The following is a 22,718-nucleotide window of genomic DNA, read 5'->3' on the forward strand; positions in this document are numbered from 1 at the left end:
TGCCCGGTTTGTCCCAGCTTCGTGGCAGCCGCCATGGCTACTGCCCCCCACCGCCGACTCACAGAGAGCTCCCTCCGACCTCCGAGGAACTTGCCTGTTCCTCTGGTTGTCTGAGGTGCCTCTCTTCCATCCCTGTCCCTGCAGGATGGTTCCAGTCCGAAGACCCATCAGCGGTGGTTCGGCAACCTAGGTTTTTGTGGGGTTCATTAAAGCCCGCTATTTCCCCGACTGTCTCACTGCGACATCAAACCGGAAGCCTCCAGTTGCCATGCTATTCTGTTATCAGCAGGCAAACAATAGCTGGCTTCCAGGAAATGCATATTAACTATTAAAAGACTAGAAAGAGTATGTTCACTCTTCTGAATTACATTAGTCCCACAATTCACATAGGAAGAGTTTGGAAGTAATATAAATGTACAATTTGCCACTGGTACAGAGTAACTTGAATAGTAGTTGCCACCCAGCAACTACTGTTATCCATTTTTCTTTTTCTTTTCAATTCCTGCATGTCTCTTAGGTCTCCAAAGTCAGAAAAATAATTAGAATAACAATTCTAGGATTTGTTCCCTACATAGAGAACAGGTAACAATGCAATTCTATCATATTGTAGGTATTGCTATTTATGGCTTTTTAATGCTGCTGTTGCTGTATTAATTAATTAATTAATTAAGCACATAAATTTAATTAATTAATTAATTAATTAATTAATTAAATTTATGTGCTGCCCATCTCATCAGAGACAACTCTGGGTGGCTTACAAACATTAAAACTAATACACATTAGAATAATAAAACAATCAATAAAAATAAACACTGTTAAAGGTGGAAAGGGGTATTGATGATACTTCAACCCATGGTTAGTTAGTTAGTTTATTATATTTATATACCGCCCCCTCTCCCAAGGGACTCGGGGCGGTGAACAGCCAGCAAATAAAATACACAGATACAAAATTTAAAACAATATTAAAATCCAATTAAATCAATTTGGCCCATAGTTAAAAACCCTATATTAAAACCCCTAATTTTTAAAACAATTCTTTTTAAAAAGAGTAGGTCAGGCCAGCCCGGCTTGATGAAACAAAAACGTCTTTAGGGCAGTTCGGAAAGCACGAAGGTCAGGGATCCGCTGTATCTCTGGGGGCAACTCGTTCCAGAAGGTAGGTGCCCCCACAGAGAATGCTCTCCCCCTGGGGGCCACCAGCCGGCATTGTCTGGCCGACGGCACCCTGAGGAGGCCCTCTCTGTGGGAGCGTACTGGTTGGTGGGAGGCTACCGGTGGCAGAAGACGGTCTTGTAAGTACCCGGGTCCTAAGCCATGGAGCGCTCTAAAGGTGGTAACCAATATCTTGAAGCACACCCAGAAGACCACCGGGAGCCAGTGCAGCTCGCGCAGGAGAGGTGTTACATGGGAGCGCCGAGTCGGCCCCATAACCACCCGCGCGGCCGCATTCTGAACCAGTTGGAGCCTCCGGGTGCTCCTCAAGGGAAGCCCCATGTAGAGAGCATTACAGTAGTCCAGGCGGGACGTGACGAGGGCATGAGTGACTGTGCGTAAGGCATCCCGATCCAGAAAGGGCCGCAACTGGTGAATCAGGCGAACCTAATAGAAGGCCCCCCTGGCCACAGCCGTCATATGTTCTTCTAAGGACAGCCGTGAATCCAGGAGGATGCCCAAGTTGCGAGCCCTCTCTGTGGGGGCTAGCGACTCGCCCACAAAGTCAATGCTGGTACCAACTGACTATATCGGGATGCCGGAAGCCACAGCCACTCGGTCTTGGACGGGTTGAGCCTGAGCCTGTTTCTCCCCATCCAGATCCGTACAGCTTCCAGGCACCGGGACATCACATCAAGGGCATCGTTGGGGTGGAGATGTACAGCTGAGTATCATCAGCGTACAGATGACACTTCACCCCGAAACCATGGATGATCTCACCCAGCGGTTTCACATAAATGTTGAACAGGAGGGGCGAGAGAACCGACCCTTGCGGCACCCCACACACAAGGCGCCTCGAGGTCAATCTCTGTCCCCCTGTCAACACGAACTGCGACTGGTCAGAAAGGAAGGAGGAGAACCCACCGTAAAACGGTGCCCCCTATCCCCAACCCCTCCAATCGGCGCAGCATGATACCATGGTCAATGGTATCAAAAGCTGCCGAGAGATCTAATAGGACCAGGACAGAGGAACAACCCCTGTCCCGAGCCCTCCAGAGATCATCCACCAACGCGACCAATGCCGTTTCTGTGCTGTGCCCAGGCCTGAAACCTGACTGGAATGGATCTAGATAAACTGGTGATAGAAGATCTCATCCAGCAGCTTCACGTAGATGTAAAAGAGGAATGGAGACAGTACACCAAAAAGGATCAGCCATGGGCTGGATCTCACTCCCTATCAGTACTGATTGGGACCAGCCTTGTAGAAAGGAGCCAAACCAGCCTCAAACCCTGTAGACAGCCCAAAAGGATACCATGGTCAATGATCTCAAAGGCTGCTGATGGGTCAAGGAGAATAATGATGCTTCCACCACCCCAGAGTGCTTTTGCCAGAGGTCATCAAGTACAGCCAATACTGTTCCATAACTGGGTCTGAATCTTTTTTATCCAGGATTCTTTGAAGCTACCAAGCAATTACTTTCTTTCCCACCTTTCCTAAAAAGGGAAGTTTGGAAACTGGATGAAAATTGTCCAGATAGGTGGGATCAACAGGGATTTTTTAGGAGGGGGCAAACTGGAGTCTCCTTAAAAGGTCCTGGGAATATTCCCTCCTGCAGTGAGGAATGAATCGGTGCCTAAATCTCCCTGGCAGTCCCCATCCTAGAGGCTTTTATCAGCCAGGAGGGACAAGGATCTAACTGACAGGTGGTTGTAATGATAGCATCGAGGAACCTGTCCACTTCATTGGGTCTAACAGGATTAAACTGTTCTCGGATAACTGGGTAAAATCTTTCCCCAGGCATCTCATATGGACCAGCACCATGCATGGGTTCCAATTGGGAACAAATCTGAGCAACTTTGTCAGTTGTTGAATAAATTCCTCTGCACAACTCTGAAGATGATCTTCTGAGCCCCACTGTCCCAGAAAGGATTCTGATCATGGTCACTAGGAAAAACTCTGCAGATGCGATAAGGGCGAAGAAATAATGATGTTTCACCACTCTTACCACCACAAGATAGGCCTTAATGGCAGCTTTAAGTCGTGTCCGGAGTCATCCACCCTCATCTTCCTCCAACAGTGCTCTAGGCATCTCTCAATCCTTTTCATAGGGTGGGGCAAGCACAAAGGTCAAGAGAGGCTCCCCAGGAGTGATCCAGTCCAAAGTCTCAGCTGCCCTTTGATTTCAGAACATTACTAGGTGCAGCAGCTCTCTCCCCCTCCCCCTCCCCCCCGGGATATCCCCCAGTTCAGATCCATCAATACTATACCTTATACAAGAAACAGCTTCCAAACAACTGTTTGGAAGCTACATCTGCAGGCTTTGAAATATCAAAAACTGGTAAATAAATCACTGCAGTGTTCTTTCCAACTGGGGTAAAAATGCAAAACAAAACAAGGGTGGTGATGAAAGAGTTGGAGTTCAGCCGTGAGTAAGAAAATTGTAAACATATTTCTGCAGGTTTTTCAAAGTTCATTTAAAGCCCTCAGTAGGCCAGAAGCTATAGCAAATGCTGCTTTTTTCATTCTCAATCTCTGTATCTTTGATTATTTCTTTCAACAGTCTTAATCGTATTCTATTGCTGTCTGTTTATGTGTCTTTATTAGATATGATAATCTGTCTTTTAATTTGCTGTAAAATATTGGAGGAGGGCATTCTTGTAATATTGATGAATAGAGGACGTATATTGGATAGATCAATTAAAATCTTTCTTTCTTATATAGCTACAGTCTCAACTAGAAACTAGAAACCAACAATTTCTAGAACAAGAGAAAACAATGTCCATTTTCCAGCAGGATGTTTTATATAAACAGCATCAGCTTGAATCATTGGATCGACTATTAATAGAAAGCAAAGAGGTAGCATTTTTGAATAATTAATGGTTCTTGGGATTTGGGTTGGATTGTTTGAAAGTTACTACTTACAAATTGTTTCCTTGCTTTTTAGAATCTGAAAAGCAATTTGAGAGTCACTGTTAATACTAGGAAGCTTTGCACTAACAACCTTCAGATGCAATTTCTAATTAAAAATTATAAAATAGCAGTATCAGAAAAGACCATATTTCTAGGTTTGAAAAAGTTACTTGTTCAATATACTGGTTCAGGCTTTCATGACTGGTATTTGTTGGGAAGTGTTTAGCTTCAGAATTTACTGACTGCTCTAGACAACAGATTTTCTGATGTTTTGCCAGCAACTATGGCTGATCAGCATTCTAGAAATGATCATTCAGGAGCTGGAATGAACAAAGGTCCAATCAAGATACAATGCCACCCAAATGGCCAATCAGAATTGGGCATAAACAGAGACTAGTTCTTATCAACCCGCACCAATCAGAATCCAGCTCACCTAAAGACCAATCAGTTCACCTGGCTATAAAGTTAGGAGCCTGGTCGGTCCCTGCTCAATTGCCTGTGGTATGCATAGCTAACCACCTTGCCTCTGAAGATGCCAGTCACAGTTGCCCATGAAATGTCAAGATATCTTCTGTCTAGACCATAGTCACAATCCTGAAGTTCAATACTGCCCAACAGTCACTTGTTCATTGGATTAGCTAAATATATTGTTCATGTTTTATTTTATGAACTTGCACATATTTCAACAGATGGCAGAATCTTGCCAGACTTATCTGGGCTCAGAAGTTAAATATGATCGTGCCTGGATAAGATTTGGATAGGAGATCATTAGGAAATGTCAATGTATTGGTTACTTTGGGATGTTAAAATACATCCTGGAAGGAGGTCATGGCAAATGATGTGCATCTTTTTATAGTATCTTGATATGACTAGATGAATTGATTTCTTACTAACTTTATTCCCATTGCTCCCATCAAAAAATCTGAGATGCTTCAGTCAAGTAAGCAGCATTTTATAGCTAAGGCATTTCTATTACTTGAAACTTTCTTGAATTCATAAGCTGTTGGAGCCCCCATATCCCCCTAATGGCATAACTATTTGGTTGGTGACAAAAGACAGAGACAGAGTTAAGAAATAGGAACATGAAATTAGATAGATGCCTGAAGGATGAAAACCTGAAAACAAAAGACTTTGGGGGGGGGGATAATACAATTGTGCAAAATGGAAGGAAAGTCTAGAAAATGAATCTAATCCAAATGTCTGCAGATTTTTTTTTTTAATAAAAAAACAGGTGACAGTCAACTTGCTTGAGAATTTGTAACCATATCAGAAATATGAAAGAAAACTCCAAGTTTTTAATAACATCAAATATTGTTTTCTGAATAAAAACAGGAAATGGAAAAACAAAAAACAAAAAAAGATGAAGCTTTAAAGAAATTAGAAGACCAACTTGCTGATGAAACAGTCAAGGTTTGTACAACTTTTGTGGCTTTTTAGAGCTTCAAGTAGCTTTCTGTTCTACTGTATTGCTTAAAGACTCCCCTTATTTTTCATTTTCTTTCAAAAAGAAAAGTAGCAGAATGGCAGATGGATCCTCTGCAGTAATTTCAATTTTGTCTTAAATTAATGGGTAATTACTCTTTAGTCTTTAAAGAATACATCCATGAATGGATTATTTCCTTTAAATCTTTAATATTTATTAAATGACCTTGCCGTTTTATGAATTTATTGCTACAGCTATTATTATTGTTTAAATAACTTAATAATGAATGTAGCACTTAATTTTTCAGGAATATCAAGGATTCCAGAATCAATAAAAAACCCTCCCCTAATATCAGGGCTTACAAAATAGGAAACATAGATGGAAAAAAGAGAGGGGAGCAAATAGCCGTCATGTGTTAGTGTATTTATAATAATCGCCTGCGATGAAAACCATTCAAGGATAGCAAGAGCCAAATGTAGTTTGTTTCTCAGTGTCTGTTTCTTAGTGTAGCTAATAAACTAGACTTGTCTCTAGCAGATGGTCTTTCTTCACTTACATGTTTTCTTCTGTTTTATTAGGTCAAACATTTACAAAAAGCATTAGAAAGCTGTAAGCAAGATATAACTTTGTATTTAGAGCATTTAGAAGAAAATAAAGTGCTGTTTGAAAAGCAGTTGGAGAAAAAGTCTGAAGAGGTAAACATGCTCTTTTTCATCTTGCTCCCCAGGTAGTCTTTCTATGTTATATTTGATAGACAAAAAATAGGATTTCATTTTATTAGTTATACTACTGGGAAGAAATGTGAGAGAAACGTCATTGATTTTATAATACAACCAGACCATAGTAGTCGCTAAAGACAAGGAATGTGTTGTTTAGTTATGTGGAAGTGTCTCTGAAAATCAGGATCTATTCCCAATTAAATATGCTAAAGCATATTTTCAAATATAGCCCGTATTGTAGATTTTTATTCTCATTTATAATAGACTTTAATAAAAACTACAACTTGTTAGTAGCATAGATATATATTAATAGAGCAGACCATTCTGCTAAAGGTGAAGTAGAAGGAAGCTGAAAAACTAATTGCCTTGTTGCAGTCTCATCATATTATTTATTTTTCAGATACAGAGGTTGCAAAAAGAAATAAAGCATAAGAATGACAATCTTCAGTCAACTAATGAACAAAATCTTGCTCTGCAGCAGAGTCTGCAGCAGCAGCAGCAAATGTTACATCAAGAAACCATTAGGAATAGTGAATTAGATGACAGCCAAGTAAAACTCCAAAAACAGGTACATACTTAATGGTAAATATTTTAAAAATGTATGACAAGCATTTATATAGTTCATATTCTGTGTTTTCTGTTACCAAGCTTATTTGAAACAATTTCATCTTATTATGAAGCATTAATTTGAATCCAGAGTTTAGCTGAAAGAATTGATTATTTTACCCTCAGAATATATCTTGAAAGAGATTTCCTCTATGGCTAGAGTCCCAGTATTGTTCTTTGAAGCAAATCAGTCTAAACCTCCAGCATTGTTTTTATACAAAATAAAAATGGCTGGTGATTGTAAGCCACTTATTGTTTTTAATTGTTTTCTTCTGCCTACAGCAGAAGAAAAAATAAATTTGGGCATGGGAAAAATCTTTTATCATTTTGCTTTTTGGTAGATTGTTGTTTTGTTCCTAGTGTTACTAAAACACTTTCCAAATACAGTTGTGCAAAATATTAGGAGATTGAAATGTCCCAACTCTGACATTACTGGAAATCATCCAGTGTGAAAAGACTTGGTCCAATCTTACAGAAATATTCCAGTCTGAAACAGGCATTTGATTGCAAAAGCAAGGTTGGAATAGATGGTTTCAAGGTCAGAATAAAACATTTTAGGACTAGGACTTTTTGACATTAATTTTTTAAAAGTATTTCTATCTCCAAACTTCAAATTGCCCATTGGTACAAAAAACTAGGAACCCTATACACTTGTTAACTTTTTGAGATACCCCAAAATGTGTGTGTGTACACACACACGCACACGCACACACACACACACACACACACACACACACACACACACACATACATATATATGCCTATTAGGAATAAACATGAAAACAGTTGATTTGGGAATGCATTCTACTGAACCATAGAAGAGACCTCTGATTGTTTGAATGCAGCCTGAACATTCCTGTGAGACCGACTTCAACTCAGTAGTCCATCTGACTTTTGCAAGCCTAAACTCTAATCATGTATTGGGACTATTACGCATGGCATATTAAGAGCACATTACTAAGTAATTGCATTGAGATATGCTACCAAATTGTTTAGAATTACAATGTGAATCTCTGTTTCTCAAAAAAACAGGTATCAAAACTAGAGCAAGAACTTCAAAAGCAGAAGGATATGTTGGAAGAAGAATTGAGAAGAACAAATGAAAGGCTTCATTTAGCCACTGAAGAAAACAATGTGAAACGGCAAAAAATAGCAGAACTTACTGCTACAATCAGGCATAGTCCCAATTTTTTAAGTTTAAAAATATGCAGTTATTTTCTTGAATATTATTTTGAGAGGAAAAAATGGTTTATAGCACAATTCTATGCATATCCATTTGTCCTATAGATTTTAGTAGAATTTAGTTCCAGATTAATATACGAGTGCATTTTCAAATGTATTTATTTGGGTATTTATTTATTTCTCCATTTATATTGTGCCATTTTTCATGACTCTAAATAGCTTACACTTAAAAGATTCAGATCTGTTCTGAGATGTAGTTCCCATTTTTTTAATTATTGATTCTGGATACTTTGTAGAGCTGTAAACATGTTATTGTTTTAATTATTCATTGAAGCATGGTATATTTGCTTCTTTAGGCAGATTAAAGAAGAGATGGATCAGTGTAAAGATGAGTTAATAGACATGGAGAAAGAATTAGTGCACTTAAGAAGAGATGGTCATAGTAAAGCAATGCAGCTGAGCCAACTGGAAATTACTTTAGAACAGAGAATCTCAGAATTTAATAAAAAGACATACCAAGGTAAGCTCTTCATTATGCTTTCGATATTTTTTATTATGCCATATTGAAATGAATGGGACAAATTTCTAGAAAATTATTTTGAGAATGGAATGACATTAAATAAGAATACTTAATTGACTGGCTGCACTGATTATAAATAACTAATTTATATATTGATTAGAATATATCAGAAAAACATTTTTAGTATTTTTTAAGCTAATCTTGTTTTAAAGATACCTTACTAACTGTTAAACCAATGACTATTATTCCTGTAATTTTTAGATTCAGATGAACCATAACCATTTGTTTAATAAAATCTCCAAGAATAATAAAATATGAATTAATTTAAATGGGATTTTTTTCAGTGGCACATAACTTTCTATCAATCACAACGTTGAGTTTGGAGGGGGATTTTTTATTAAGTTATATGGGATAAAGGCAAGGTGATGTTGAGAAAGACTGATTCATGGTTCATGTACTTACATGCAGCCACTTGTGGTTTGCCTAGAAGGGCAGTGACTATTTAATAACTTTCTTTCAAGGCTGCTTAGCCAAGATCTCTTCCTTACATGGGACAAAATCAATCTGGCAGGCAGCTCTTCTGCTCTCAGAGAAGCTGGCTGAAAAAGGTCTGTCTCAAAATGGATCCAGAAAGACCTCTTTTAGCCAGCTCCCAGGAACCAGAAGGAGTCCTGCAGAAAAAGTGTGTGATCTGGCTACCATTGACTTTCTGAGGAAGCCAACAGGGAAGATTACAAATGGTGATCACATGATCTCAGAGGGCTTGACAATCTGTCTAAAGTGCAAAGGGATTGCCAAGAGCCCAGACTGTAATCAGGTGACTGAGGTGCTCTGCAACAACCATAACTTCAAATACCGGTCATAAGTCCCTTTGTTCAGTGCCATCAACGGTTGCTGAACAAATGGTTGTTAAGTGAAGACTACCTTTATATATGAAGGAAGAGTGAAAGAAAAGGAAGAGGAAGACTGGGAAAGATGTAGCTAGATTCTGAAAAAGGTCAGAAATTTAAAGAACAAATAGTATATAAAACTATGTATTATAGGCAGAGTGGAAGCAGAGATGGTTTGCTAGAACTGAAAGTATGGGAAGGTATAATAAATAGTGTTGCTTGAGTTTAGTTTTGGCTATATATTTTTCATCTTTTTATCTCATGGTTTTGATGTCTATGATTTTTATCTCTTATCTCTTTTTCTGTGCTCTGTAAACCATTGCTTACCCAAAATGGAATAACATGAAGGGTATGTGTGCGTGTACTGGTATGTAACACTAGGAAAAGAATGTATTTGGGTGGATAGCTATATGCATTGAATTCAAGAATGTGAATTCTTGACAGCAGCAACAGCATTAGAATTACTAAGCAGAAGCTAAGTTCAGAAAAGGAAAATATATATAGTAAGCTATAGATTTGGTGCTTTTCAGTGAATTCTTCCCCTTATGTCAGTAAAGATAAAACTCACATTTTAGAGTTATTAGACTTGGTCTTTTTTGGGATATCTAAGTGGAATCTGTGGCCGAAAGTACTTGTTACTAGGTTAGCCAGAGAGGCTTGCCAGAGTTATGCATGACTGGCAACATCCATATTTGTTGCATGCAGACATCCTTGAAGACTAGATGAGAACTTTTGAATGCATCATACAGGCACATGTGCATGCACACACACATATATACAGTCATCTTAACTGGCTTGTAGTTTGATTCTAAACATGAAGCTCTACTTCATAGAGAGAATAGAAATAGAGTGTTTCTAATATGGCCAAAGAATATTTTTTCCAGAGTCCTTTTCTTGGAACCTTTCTTGGAGTCTTGGAGATTTAGAGATAGGCAAACAGTTCAGTTACTCCCAAATAATATATTTCACTTTTGGTTTTTTTAAAAAGTAGTTTATGGTGATTGCTGATATTGAACTTGTTGTGTTCTTCATCTTGGAATAGCCTGAAGGATAGGATAGTAACTTAAAGCTCTATCGTATGTAAATGCATATATTGTCTGGCTAAACATTCTTGATTGCTTTTTTTTCTATTTGCACAAAAGTGAAAGAATTCGAAGATAAGCTGCTTATAAGTGAGACCCAGCAAAAAGATTCTATACAGAAAATAGAATCTCTAGAAATTGACCTGAAAAACACCACTGGGGAGTTAAAAACTACTTTGAGACAACTGCAAGACCTTCGGGATACATTACAGAATGCACAGATATCCCTAGAGGAGAAGTATACTACTATCCATGATTTAACAGATGAATTAAGGTGTGTTAAGCATTACAGAAGTGGATCGGTGTAACAAATTAGTAATTTTGGCAGGTGGCGTACCTACTCAAGCTTGCCTGGGCTTAAAAACCTAGCATGGTTGGATCTGGTTAGCATTTGTATGGGAGACCTTAAGGGAATTCCAGGGCTATATGCTGATGTGCAACAAACATCAAGGAAGAAAACAGTAGCAAATTAATTTTGTGTTTCTGCCCCAAAAATCTTCAGGGATATTTTACCATAACTATCAGAATTTTATCTCAAATCAAGAGAGTCTTTATTTTTCACCATTACAACTTAATAAATTAGAATTCTTATTTCAAAATTTATTGCCAGCATTTTGTTAATTGAAATACACCTTGAATTTATTTTATTTGTTAACAATGAAATGCTAACATGTCTTTTGAATTATTTAGTTGCCTTAAAATCACTGCATTGCTGAATTTTGAAGCAAAATAGCTTTAATTGTCCTTCAAGCTATTTCCCAAATGTAGAGAAGTACAAAGCTAGATATGAAATTAAGACAAAAAAAAAACCAGTATTATCTACTCTCTCATAAAAGTATAAAACAAAGTATAAGTATAAAACAAAGAAACAAAATAGTAAATATGCTATTAATCTTCATTATTTAGAAACAATGAATCATTTAATCATTTAATTTAGAATGGTTTAATGCTAAGTATGAGAGTCCATAGACTCGGTCCATGAGTCTGTATATGATTATTTACAAAGTGAATAGGTCATGTTTAGAATCAGAATACTAAACTGTTGTATTTAATTTCTAGCATTTTGTAAGTACCAATAGAAGGGAGTATATGTAGCTTTAGTACTTTTTAAGTACTGACATTGTTGAAAATATTATGAATGGCATTGCGACTTCGTGGTGAAGATGCTCGCCTCCCACTCAGAAGGTTGAGAGTTCAGTACTAAGTAGAAGCAGCTATTTCTTTCCTAGGATGCAAAGAAAAAATATATGTGTCTAACTCCATGTAAGCATCAGGAAGGACATCCAGCCAGTAAATGCCCAGCTTCATCCAGTTGCTCCAATTCTATCCCAAATAGGAAATACAGGATCATTAAAAAGAGAGTTTATTGTTGAAAATATGTATGCACAAACTTAAATGCATATTTAAATTCACTTTTTTCTAGTATCTCTAGGGAAAAATCATTTGTATTTATTAATCTCTCATTAAATATTATGTGGTTCAATATGATTAATTATATTAACCCAAAATTCGATGTCAAGTGATCAAAGCTATACTATTTCTGCTTATAGATTTGGCTGTGTTTTTTCCTTAGTTTTTATGAGTCACAGATTGAATAAATTACTTCTAAATAAACATAGAATCAGAGGACAGAATTGGATGAGGATAATTAGAATTTACAGTGTAATTTCCCTAATAGAGAAAATATTTCTGATTTTTAAATGAAAATTGCAGAGAATGCAAGGAGGAACTTGAAGAGAAAAAGCAAGAACTTCTTGACATGGAAAAAGTGCTGAAAGAAAGAAATTGGGATTTGAAACAAAGAGCAGCTCAGGTTAGAAGAATATGTAAATTTAATAAGCTTTTAAGAATGATTGGGATGTAATTAGTAAATATATTTGGGGTGCATATATTCATTAATGCTCCACAATTTTAGTGTGTACAGGCAATCCTCAATTTATAATCATTTGTTTAATGATGGTTTGAAATTATGACAGCTTTGCAAAAAGAGATTTATGACCCATCCTGAAGTTATGATTATTGCACCATCCTTGTGATCACAATTTGGTGATTGGCAATCGGCTTGCATTTACAACAGTTGCAGTGTCTTGTGGTTAAGTGGTCACAATTTGCAACCTTCCAGCTGGCTTCCACAAAGTCAACTGGGGAAGCCAGAATCACTTAACAACCATGTGATTTGCTTAGCAACTGTGGTAAAATGGTCACAAAATTGGGTCCCATCATATGATGACTCGCTTAATGGCTGCATAACTTAGCAATCAAAATTCAAGTCCCAATTGTCATGAGTTGAAGTTTACCTATAATATTTGTTTCTGTTTTAATATTTTGTCTTTCCTTTTTTAAAAGGTTACACAGTTGGATATGTCAATTCGTGAGTACAGGGGAGAAATGGAACAAAAAATAATTACATTGCAAGGTAGCTTGGAAAAAGCAGAGCTGCAGATAAAAGATTATAATAAACAGGTACTGTTACCGGTATTGTTCAAAATGCTCTTTAAAATAATTGCTTCTAGTTGCTTACTTTCCACAAATGCCTGATGTGAAGAGTTTTAACTCCTCAAATGGTTATTCTCTTTATAACTTACTTGCTTACATTTTGCTATCAGATTGAGAGTTTGACAAGCAAGATACTATGTTCAAAAGAGGAGCTTCAAGAAAAAGAGTATAATATTCTCCAACAAGATCAAGAGATAAATCATGTTAGAAAAGAGAATGAACAAAAGCAGCAAAAAATAACAGATACTGAGAAAGTAAGTTTCTCCTGTCTATTTTTTTCTCTGCCTTTTTTTCAATACTCTAGGTTTCTAATCTAACCAGTTACGTATTTAATCAATAATATATGATAAGGAATAACATTGCCTTTTCATAGAAGCGACTATTGTCTGAATTCATTGAAGCTTGCTGAAATATAGTTTGTTTACTTTTCCATAAGAACATGCCAGTATTTTTGCAGTTAATTTTCTGATACTGCTGATTTTTTCTTTCTCTTTAGAGAAATTTGTATACATATCTGCCAACAAAGAATACTGTTCCATATGGCTGATGATTTTAACTCACTCTAGAACTCTGTTTATCAGACAGTAGATCTGATTTAGGATAACAAATAAGAACTACTAAAAATGAAATAATAGGAAAACACAAGATTCTTAGTATGTAAAAAAACACTTTTCTCTTTTTAGAAGCTGAAAGATCAAGAAAGATGTATTGCAGAACAGTATAAAGAAATACTTGATTTGGGGCAACAGTTGAGACTGGAACGTGAAGCAATGAAACAAGTTCATGTGGATCTATTAGAGAGTCGCCGCCAACAGGCTCAAGCTCAGAGAGATGTGGACAGGATCTCTCTTGAACTGGAAGAAGTGCACCATATCTCACATGAAAAAGTAATCAATTTTACAGTTTAATTTTATGAGAAATCAACTATCCCAAAGCAAGATTTTTCCAGTGTCAGTTTAATGTGTAGACTAGAGCATGGTTCAGAGCACAGTTTCAAATGGGAAAAGACAAAAGGTTAAAGCTAACCAATAATGCTAGATTAGTTTGAAAATGATGTAAAACAAGTATTTCAGACCTCTTGTGGAGAAAACCTGAAAAAGGTCTGGTTATTTTAAGGAATAACAAAGAAGTGCTTGAAACATTAATACAAAATGTTTCAAAAATATGTTTTCTTGATTTGTTTGGGAAAATTAATAGCAATCTCCTATATAAACAAACTTGAGATATTTTGGTATTGCTTAAAATATTCTTGTTTTTAATAATGCTAATCTAAATATGGCAAGATATATTGATTTTGTGTTGTGGGGGCATATTCTCTTTCAGGAAATACGTGTAAATAATTTGGCAGAACAATTGGGAGCAGCTCAGGTGCGAGAAACTGAGTTAGAAGCAAGGATGCAAACTGAGATTAAAAGGCTCACTGCAGAAATACATTTGCTAAAACAGTCTTTTTTATCAGAGGTGAGAACAAAATTGTTCTTTCCCATTTATTTCATCTTAGGTATGTTTGGGTGACCTTGGGCCAGCCACTCTCTTTCTCAGCCCAACTCATCTCACAGGGTGGTTGTTGTGGGAAAAATAGGAGAAAGAATAAGTTTAGGTATGTTCGCTGCCTTGAGTTATTTATAAAAGTAATAAAGGAATGATAAAAAAACTATTGGTCTTCCAGGTGCGATTCAAGGTGTTGGTTACCACCTTTAAAGCGCTCCATGGCATTGGACCTGGGTACCTTCGAGACCGTCTTTTGCCACCAGTAGCTTCCCACCAGCCAGTCCGCTCCCACAGAGAGGGTCTCCTCAGGGTGCCATCGGCCAAATTATGTCGGCTGGCGACACCCAGTGGGAGGACCTTCTCTGTGGGAGCCCCTGCCCTTTGGAATGAACTCCCCCCAGAAATTCGTAAAATCTCTGATCTCCGTGTATTCCGCTGTGCCCTCAAAACCATGTTGTTCCGCCAGGCTGGGCTATCAATATAAAGATTTTAATTGGTTTTAAATGGGATTTTAAATTCGGGGTTTTATAAATTGGGCCTATTATTTAATAATTTTAATTATTTTTAAATATTGTCTGTCTTTGTGTTTTTAATTAGGCTGTATACCGCCCTGAGTCCTTCGGGAGAAGGGCGGTATAGAAATAAAATTAATAAATAAATAAAATAAATAATATTAAAAAAGTACAATACAATGGGGATATTCATTGATTTAGTGTGGATTTAACAGTAAGAGTACAGGTGAAACTCGAAAAATTAGAATATCGTGCAAAAGTTCATTTATTTCAGTAATGCAACTTAAAAGATGAAACTAATATATGAGATAGACTCATTACATGCAAAGCAAGATAGTTCAAGCCTTGATTTGTCATACTTTTGATGATTATGGTTTACAGCTCATGAAAACCCCAAATTCACAATCTCAGAAAATTAGAATATTGTGAAAAGGTTCAATATTCTAGGCTCAAAGTGTCCCACTCTAATCAGCTAATTAAGCCATAACACCTATAAAGGGTTCCTGAGCCTTTACATGGTCTCTCAGTCTGGTTTAGTAGGAATCACAATCATGGGAAAGACTGCTGACCTAACAGTTGTGCAGAAAACCATCCTTGACACCCTCCATAAGGAGGGAAAGCCTCAAAAGGTAATTGCAAAAGAAGTTGGATGTTCCCAAAGTGCTGTATCAAAGCACATTAATAGAAAATTATGTGGAAGGGGAAAGTGTGGAAGAAAAAGGTGCACAAGCAGCAGGGATGACCGCAGCCTGGAGAGGATTGTCAGGAAAAGGCCATTAAAAAGTGTTGGAGACTTTCACAAGGAATGGACTGAGGCTGGAGTCAGTGCATCAACAGCCATCACACACAGACGGATCCTGGACATGGGATTCCAATGTCGTATTCCTCTCGTCATGCCGCTCCTGAACAACAAACAATGTCAGAAGCATCTTACCTGGGCTAAAGACAAGAAGAACTGGTCTGTTGCTCAGGGGTCCAAAGTCCTCTTTTCTGATGAGAGCAGCTTTTGTATCTCATTTGGAAACCAAGGACCCAGAGTCTGGAGGAAGAATGGAGAGGCACACACTGCAAGATGCTTGAAGTCCAGTGTGAAGTTTCCACAGTCTGTGTTGATTTGGGGAGCCATGTCATCTGCTGGTGTTGGTCCACTGTGCTTCATTAAGTCCAGGATCAACGCAGCCAGGAGATTTTGGAGCACTTCATGCTTCCTTCCGCAGACAAGCTTTATGGGGATGCTGACTTCATTTTCCAGCAGGACTTGGCACCTGCCCACACTGCCAAAAGTATCAAAAACTGGTTCAATGACCATGGGATTACTGTGCTTGATTGGCCAGCAAACTCGCCTGACCTGAGCCCCATAGAGAATCTATGGGGCATTGCCAAGAAAAAGATGAGAGACATGAGACCGAACAATGCAGAAGAGCTGAAGGCTGCTATTGAAACATCCTGGTCTTCCATAACACCTCAGCAGTGCCACAGGCTGATAGCATCCATGCCACGCCACATTGAGGCAGTAATTGATGCAAAAGGGGCCCAAACCAAGTACTGAGTACATATGCTTGCTTATACTTTTCAGAGGTCCGATATTGTTCTATGTACAATCCTTGTTTTATTGATTTCATGTAGTAATCTAATTTTCTGAGATTGTGAATTTGGGGTTTTCATGACCTGTAAGCCATAATCATCAAAATTATGACAAATCAAGGCTTGAACTATCTCGTTTTGCATGTAATGAGTCTATCTCATATATTAGTTTCACCTTTTAAGTTGCATTACTGAAATAAATGAACTTTTGCACGATATTCTAATTTTTTGAGTTTCACCTGTATTTGCAAACTTTTACAGTATTTATTTTAAAAAGTGAAATACAAAGAATTATATCACCAATAAAATACAGTAGTGATATGATTAAAATTATAGTGATTAAAAGAAATAAAACCATGGGAAAAATTGTATAAAAATCTATATATTTATTTAGTATCAGTACTGAATTAATTGCTTCCTTAAGTTTGTCATATGGCTTCATCTTCTCATTTTAGAATATAAAGACTTTTCAAAAATAGGTAACAAACTCACATCCTGAATCCATTCCTTAATATCAGGAGAACAATTTCCTTTTCATTGATGTAAGATCATCCTCCTCTTTGCTGAGTGCCAGGCATGGTAGATCCAAACATGTTCATAAAGTAAAACTGCTACTTAAATTTGTATTAATTTTGAAATATTGAAAAATTGTATTTGAAATATATTTTGTCTTCAGAAACTTTCCCATGAAGAAGAACAGACAAAATGGCAACAGTCACTATCTAAATCTCATCATGTTAATGGGCAACTACAACAGATCAAAATAGAACTGGATGATGCTCAAGACACTGTTTATAATCTGCAACAACAGCTTCAGTCCAGAGATGATACGATTCAAGCAACAAACGAAAAGTTGCTCCTTAAAGTAAGTTAAGAAAGGAATATTTATATTAGATATAAGATTGTCATCTCAATTCCTTTTATAGGTACTTGCAATACATGTCTATTAACACTGAAATCTGCACTCTGGATTGTACTCATTCATAGCTAGTATTAAAACCTTGGGTTAAGAGAGAGGTGGATGAAAAAATAAACATAGGGTATTGTTGAAGGGGATGGTTGATATTGTTAATCCTTTTGAACTGTGTTTTGGATTTTGGGAGGCCAAAATTAGCAGAAAAATGAAATCTGCATTTATGTTAGGGAATTTAATGGCAAAAAGATAACATGTGGCTTGCTTCCTTCAGGTTGCTATCTTTAAATACATACATGTATTTTGAACCACAAAGGAATAGTCTTCTCTAAAATTAAGGAAGAATTGTCATGTTTGCTGAGCCCATCTCCTCTCTTTTGAGCTCTGAGAGTCTATCTCACTTCATAATATAAAACAACAGTCAGAAATAATTAGACTGGGTAGTGGAAGCCAGTTCTTTCAATTGTGGAGAGTTGGTCAGCATGTCCAACCCTTACTCAGTGCAAGAATCCAAATTAGTGCAGCCTCAGTAGATGACTACTTAGGCTCTTCTTGAAGACACCCAGTAAAGACTTAATTGAGTAATTGGTTCTAGTATCAAATTGGTTTTCCTGTTTAAAGAATGTTTTTTGAAGTATGATGCTGAGAATTGTCCCCAGCACTTGAGTAAGGCAGAATAAAGTGGAACTGATTTAAAAACTATAATTTTGTTGATGCAGTCTAAAACCAAATTTACCATTTTTTTGCCAATTTCATTCTGTTGCTTCAAGTTTAATTTGGAATTAACTACTATTCAAAAATCTTATGAATGCCAATCCAAATGAAGCTTTTGCTGAGCGTATTGTGTAAAGAAGCCTTTCTCAACTGGAATTCCATTGAATCCAAGAGTTCTACAAGAGGTTGTTGAGGATTCTTTTAAGATATTGTGATTGAAAAAAACCATTTTTTGAACTTTGCATATTGTATAATGCTAGTGCTTGTAATGATGGGAATTTGTATATGTCACAACTTAACATTCTGGCCTGAATTATATTAGGTAGCTTTTATATTTTTTTGCAATTTTATACAAGGGTTTTATGAGACCTGAAAATTATATCAACTGCTTTTACAGGGTAAAAAGATTGAGAAAAACTGCTTCTTCTATAGTAAGGCTCCGTTAGTAGTTCCCAATTTATTTGTTGCCTTTTAATCTGTTGGTCTCTAGTAAATTCTTTTACTTCACTCTGTCCACTATCTTTTCCTGTTATTCAAATATTATTTCAGATAATTGCTTAATAATCTGTAGAAATAGTATTGGAGATGCTTTGTTTAATAACAATAATCAAGCCATGTATATTGTTCATAACATTTTTATTAATCAGAAATACTATCAATATTTTTGTTAAACAAGTAGCTTTTGTTAAGATGATCCCTCATCACCTAATTTCTACAAAGCTTTAAATTTGTGTTGCACTCTAGGAATCTGAGCTTACAAGATTACAAACAAGAATTGCAGTTCATGAAAGAACAGCAAGCATCAAGCAACTAATAGAACATCATTGGTTTGATAATCAAGGACTTGACTTTGCTAAGCAGTCTACTTGCAGAAAACTACGCCGTTCAACAAGCACCAGTGATCTAAATATTAAGGACAATAAAAATGTACTAAGTCAAAATCAGACAGTTACACTACACTCTTCAGTGAGTTCTGAAATGTCAAAATATATATCTCATGCTTCACCAAAGAGTTTGAATGAGTCTTCCTTTGATCCTTTGACATACAATGTAGAGGAAGAGGTAACTTGTAACAGTAATGACTTGCAAACACTCAGTGGCATGCTGAAATATATCAACAAGGAGATAAAGGATTCTGAAAATTCTTCACTATAATTTTTATCTGCTGTAAAGAAAAATCAAGTATGTATTTCTGTATCTAATATTTCTTAGCTAAATGGAGTACAAATATACCTTGTCACTGAAGTAACTTTTCATGCAACTATTGTTACCTTTTTAAATGTAAACAGAGTAATTTCTAACACAGAGAAATTAACTGAAGTTAAATCAACAATTTGCTCCCCAAAAGGCCAAGTGCAATACATGAAAATAAAACACTGAGTGAAAAAAAACTAAAATGGAGCTGTCATATTTCTAGAATATTTAACACATCAAAGTCAATGTTTTACAGGTAGTTCTTGACTTACAACCACAACTGAGCCCAAAATTTTTATTGCTAAGTGAAATATTTGATAAATGAATTTTGCCCCATTTTATGACCTTTTGCGCCATAGTTAAGTGAATCACTGCAGTTAAATTAGTACCATGGTTAACTGAATTGGCTTCCCCATTAACTTTGCATGTGAGGTCACAAAAGGTGATCACATGACCCCAGGACATTGCAACCATCATAAATATGAGTCAGCTGCCAAACATCTGAATTTGATCATGTGACTATGGGTACACTGCAACGGTCGTTAAGTGTGAAAAATGGTCATAAGTCACTTTTTATTTTATGACCTTTATTTGCAATGGCCGTTATCTGTATCACTGTTAAGTGAATCAAATATGGTTGTAAATCTGAATCCAGCTGTGCCTTTTGACAGGAAAAGGGAAAAAAGTCACAAAACCTGATCATGTGACTGCAGGACACTTCAATCAATCAAATATGAGCCGACTGCCAATGGCATATGGCATTACAGAGCATGAGTAGGTTATGCACTTGGAAAATTGAATATATTTTCATGACTACAAATTTTTGGAGGTTAGAGACTATAGAAATGATGGGTGAAGGATGGGACCATGGTTCTATTTTGCAGTGGATTTTATTTATAAAGTTACGTTTGGTGATATGCTGTGATGCCTTTCATATCTGACTCATTAGAGATGTTTTTATCAGTGAGGAGGTTGGTATTATGGCCCCCAGGTGGTCCTCATGTGGCTCTCACGACATTCTGAATTTGAAATCCTTCTTATATGGTCTTGTAGAATCCTGTACAGAAAGAGAGATTGTTTATTATATAATTCATGGCTAACAAAAGACAATCATTCCATAAGACTGCAGTACAATACATACAACTGTGTCAAAATATTGGATTTCATTTAAATTAATTTGTAAATTCTGAGATTGAGCTCTTTTGATTTTAGAGATAATACTTTTAAATATGTACAAACAACATCTCCTAAAATCTCAGAAACCAGAGGTATTGCTGAAGTAAAATTTCCATCTAGGAAGATTGTATATCGCACAGTGCTTTCTTTAATAAGTACATGAAGTCTGAGTGAACTAATATTCTTGTAACTGAAAATATGTTTATTTCAGGAAGAAAGTTTCTGAAGAAATAATGTGCTGGCATGCAATTGACCACAGATGGATTTATGGGCATGGCATGGCGTTCATAACATTGTATAGAAACCACAAATATAGTTATGTTTAGTAACTATCCACCGAAAATTATTTTCTGTCTACTTTTTCAGTATTTTTATTATTTCTTAAACTAGTAATGTTCTTTAATTATGTTTACTAATAAAGTGAAATCCATAAAAAATCATTAAAACTTTTCATTAAACTTTAAAATTTCAGCTAAACACATAATTTATAACCAAACAGATCTTATAATATTGCCCTACATTTAAAAAATTCTACTAATAAAGATAAATGGGATTGTATGTATAGAATGCATGGATTTTGAATGGAAGTTTATAGCCATGTGCATTTGTGTGTACATAAAATTTATACACCATTAGTTCATACACTATTGCATGATCGTGATCAAAAGAATGACACACACACACACCTACCTACCGGGATGATTCATATCTATGGGGAAAAGTAAACAAGGATGCTTTTCTGTTTTAATTGGCCACTTAGTCTGTCCCAGATCATTCCACCATTATGAAACATCTTGATTTTTTCCTACATGTATTTATCTTAGATTCTATCTCTTGATGATGCACGAATTTGATGCAATGGAGAGAACCTGGAGAATAATATTTTGTATGCAACTCCCATATATTTTTTTAATCTACCCTTAGACACAATAGTTTACGATAGAATTTTTAAGCCAGCTACTTTTTTTTCCAGTTCAGTTTACTCATATATTTGGGGATTAAATGAGAATGCATTTTGAATTAAAGAAAAGGCATGAAATAAATATTGTATTAATTGTGATTACGAGAACATCAAGGCTTTCTTTTATAAAAAGCTGCACATGCAGTATTATATCTTACAGATGCAGCTAAGAAAATTATTTCTAGTTCTCTTTTCAGATAAATCTTTTCCTTGGTGCACTGAAGCAATATCAAAAACTCTAGTATATATGCTGGGGTTCTTGCCTATCCATGGGAAGGTATAATAGCTATTAGAGTTCAAAAAAAAAAGCTATTTTCTTAATGACTTGACTATTTATAAAAGAAATTGCACACCTGCAATAACACCTCACAGAAAATAACATTCAACAGTTGTAACAAAACATTTTCCTATTGTTATGCCACCCTTATTTTATCTTCAAAGTCTCTCAAATTGTATCATATGGGCCCCATCTCAACAGCATCTGTTACCCATCACTAAAACTCGTTAAATGTACATCACTAAAGTTCGTTAAATGGGCAAAACTTTGCATCACAGGGCAAAACCTGAGCAAGAATATGACTGGTTGCTGCTGATCTCTACTTATATTTTTGCTTTGCTTTGCTATTGACTTAAGTTTGAATAGTGCTAAAGCGATGAGACAGAAAACGTCAAAACTAGCAAGCAGTAAACCCCACATCGACTCATACTGATATGAGCCACGGTGGCGCAGTGGTTAAGAGTGCAGTACTACTGCAGGCTACTTCTGCCTTCAATTTGACTCAGCCTTCCATCTTTCCGAGGTGGGTAAAATGAGGACCCAAATTTTTGGGGACAATATTTTGACTGTAAAACCGCTTAGAGAGGGCTGTAAAGCGGTATATAAGTCGCTAGTGCTATCTATTTGGGTAAGGGAAACATCTGCAAACGAACAACTAAATGCCGGAAGCATCAAGAACTCAAAAACTTACACACCACGAGCAACATAGTGTCACTGAGCATGTGTAATGCTCCCACCCGGTGAAGTCCACGTTCTGGGGAACTCACGGGCTAAATGATACCTCGCTACAGTCAAGTGAAAAAAGAAACTGAGCGTTCTCGAACCACACTGATCCAGTATACCAGTACTGCCTTCCCGTTAAAAAGGCGTTTCCGTTCTAAACCGGAAACGGAAATAGGGTGGACCACGAGGAAG

General features: G+C 36.5%; 1 protein-coding gene and 1 long non-coding RNA gene across 2 annotated transcripts in view; one reads left to right on the forward strand and one right to left on the reverse strand.

Moving 5' to 3' along the window:
- The window catches only part of CCDC18 (coiled-coil domain containing 18), a 35,515-nt gene extending 16,143 nt beyond the window's left edge, over window positions 1-19,372 (forward strand). Inside the window, exons 14-27 of the mRNA XM_070939361.1 lie at window positions 3,875-4,009; window positions 5,396-5,473; window positions 6,065-6,181; window positions 6,606-6,773; window positions 7,844-7,986; window positions 8,350-8,513; window positions 10,546-10,759; window positions 12,199-12,298; window positions 12,832-12,948; window positions 13,092-13,235; window positions 13,665-13,868; window positions 14,305-14,442; window positions 17,245-17,433; window positions 18,940-19,372. Coding sequence (XP_070795462.1) covers window positions 3,875-4,009; window positions 5,396-5,473; window positions 6,065-6,181; window positions 6,606-6,773; window positions 7,844-7,986; window positions 8,350-8,513; window positions 10,546-10,759; window positions 12,199-12,298; window positions 12,832-12,948; window positions 13,092-13,235; window positions 13,665-13,868; window positions 14,305-14,442; window positions 17,245-17,433; window positions 18,940-19,350 — 2,322 coding nt within the window. The 3' untranslated portion in view covers window positions 19,351-19,372. The remainder of the gene's footprint in view (window positions 1-3,874; window positions 4,010-5,395; window positions 5,474-6,064; window positions 6,182-6,605; window positions 6,774-7,843; window positions 7,987-8,349; window positions 8,514-10,545; window positions 10,760-12,198; window positions 12,299-12,831; window positions 12,949-13,091; window positions 13,236-13,664; window positions 13,869-14,304; window positions 14,443-17,244; window positions 17,434-18,939) is intronic.
- Window positions 18,815-22,672, reverse strand: LOC139313884 (uncharacterized). The gene is made up of 2 exons (XR_011600162.1): window positions 22,499-22,672; window positions 18,815-20,446 (listed from the first exon to the last, which is right to left on the reverse strand). It is a non-coding gene; the product is annotated as an uncharacterized lncRNA (long non-coding RNA).
- Window positions 22,673-22,718: the final 46 nt, after the last annotated feature.

Source organism: Pituophis catenifer, unplaced genomic scaffold (assembly GCF_029215685.1).
Source record: "Pituophis catenifer annectens isolate HBS135680 unplaced genomic scaffold, rPitCat1.0.hap2 SCAF_3, whole genome shotgun sequence".
Taxonomy (NCBI): domain Eukaryota; kingdom Metazoa; phylum Chordata; class Lepidosauria; order Squamata; family Colubridae; genus Pituophis; species Pituophis catenifer.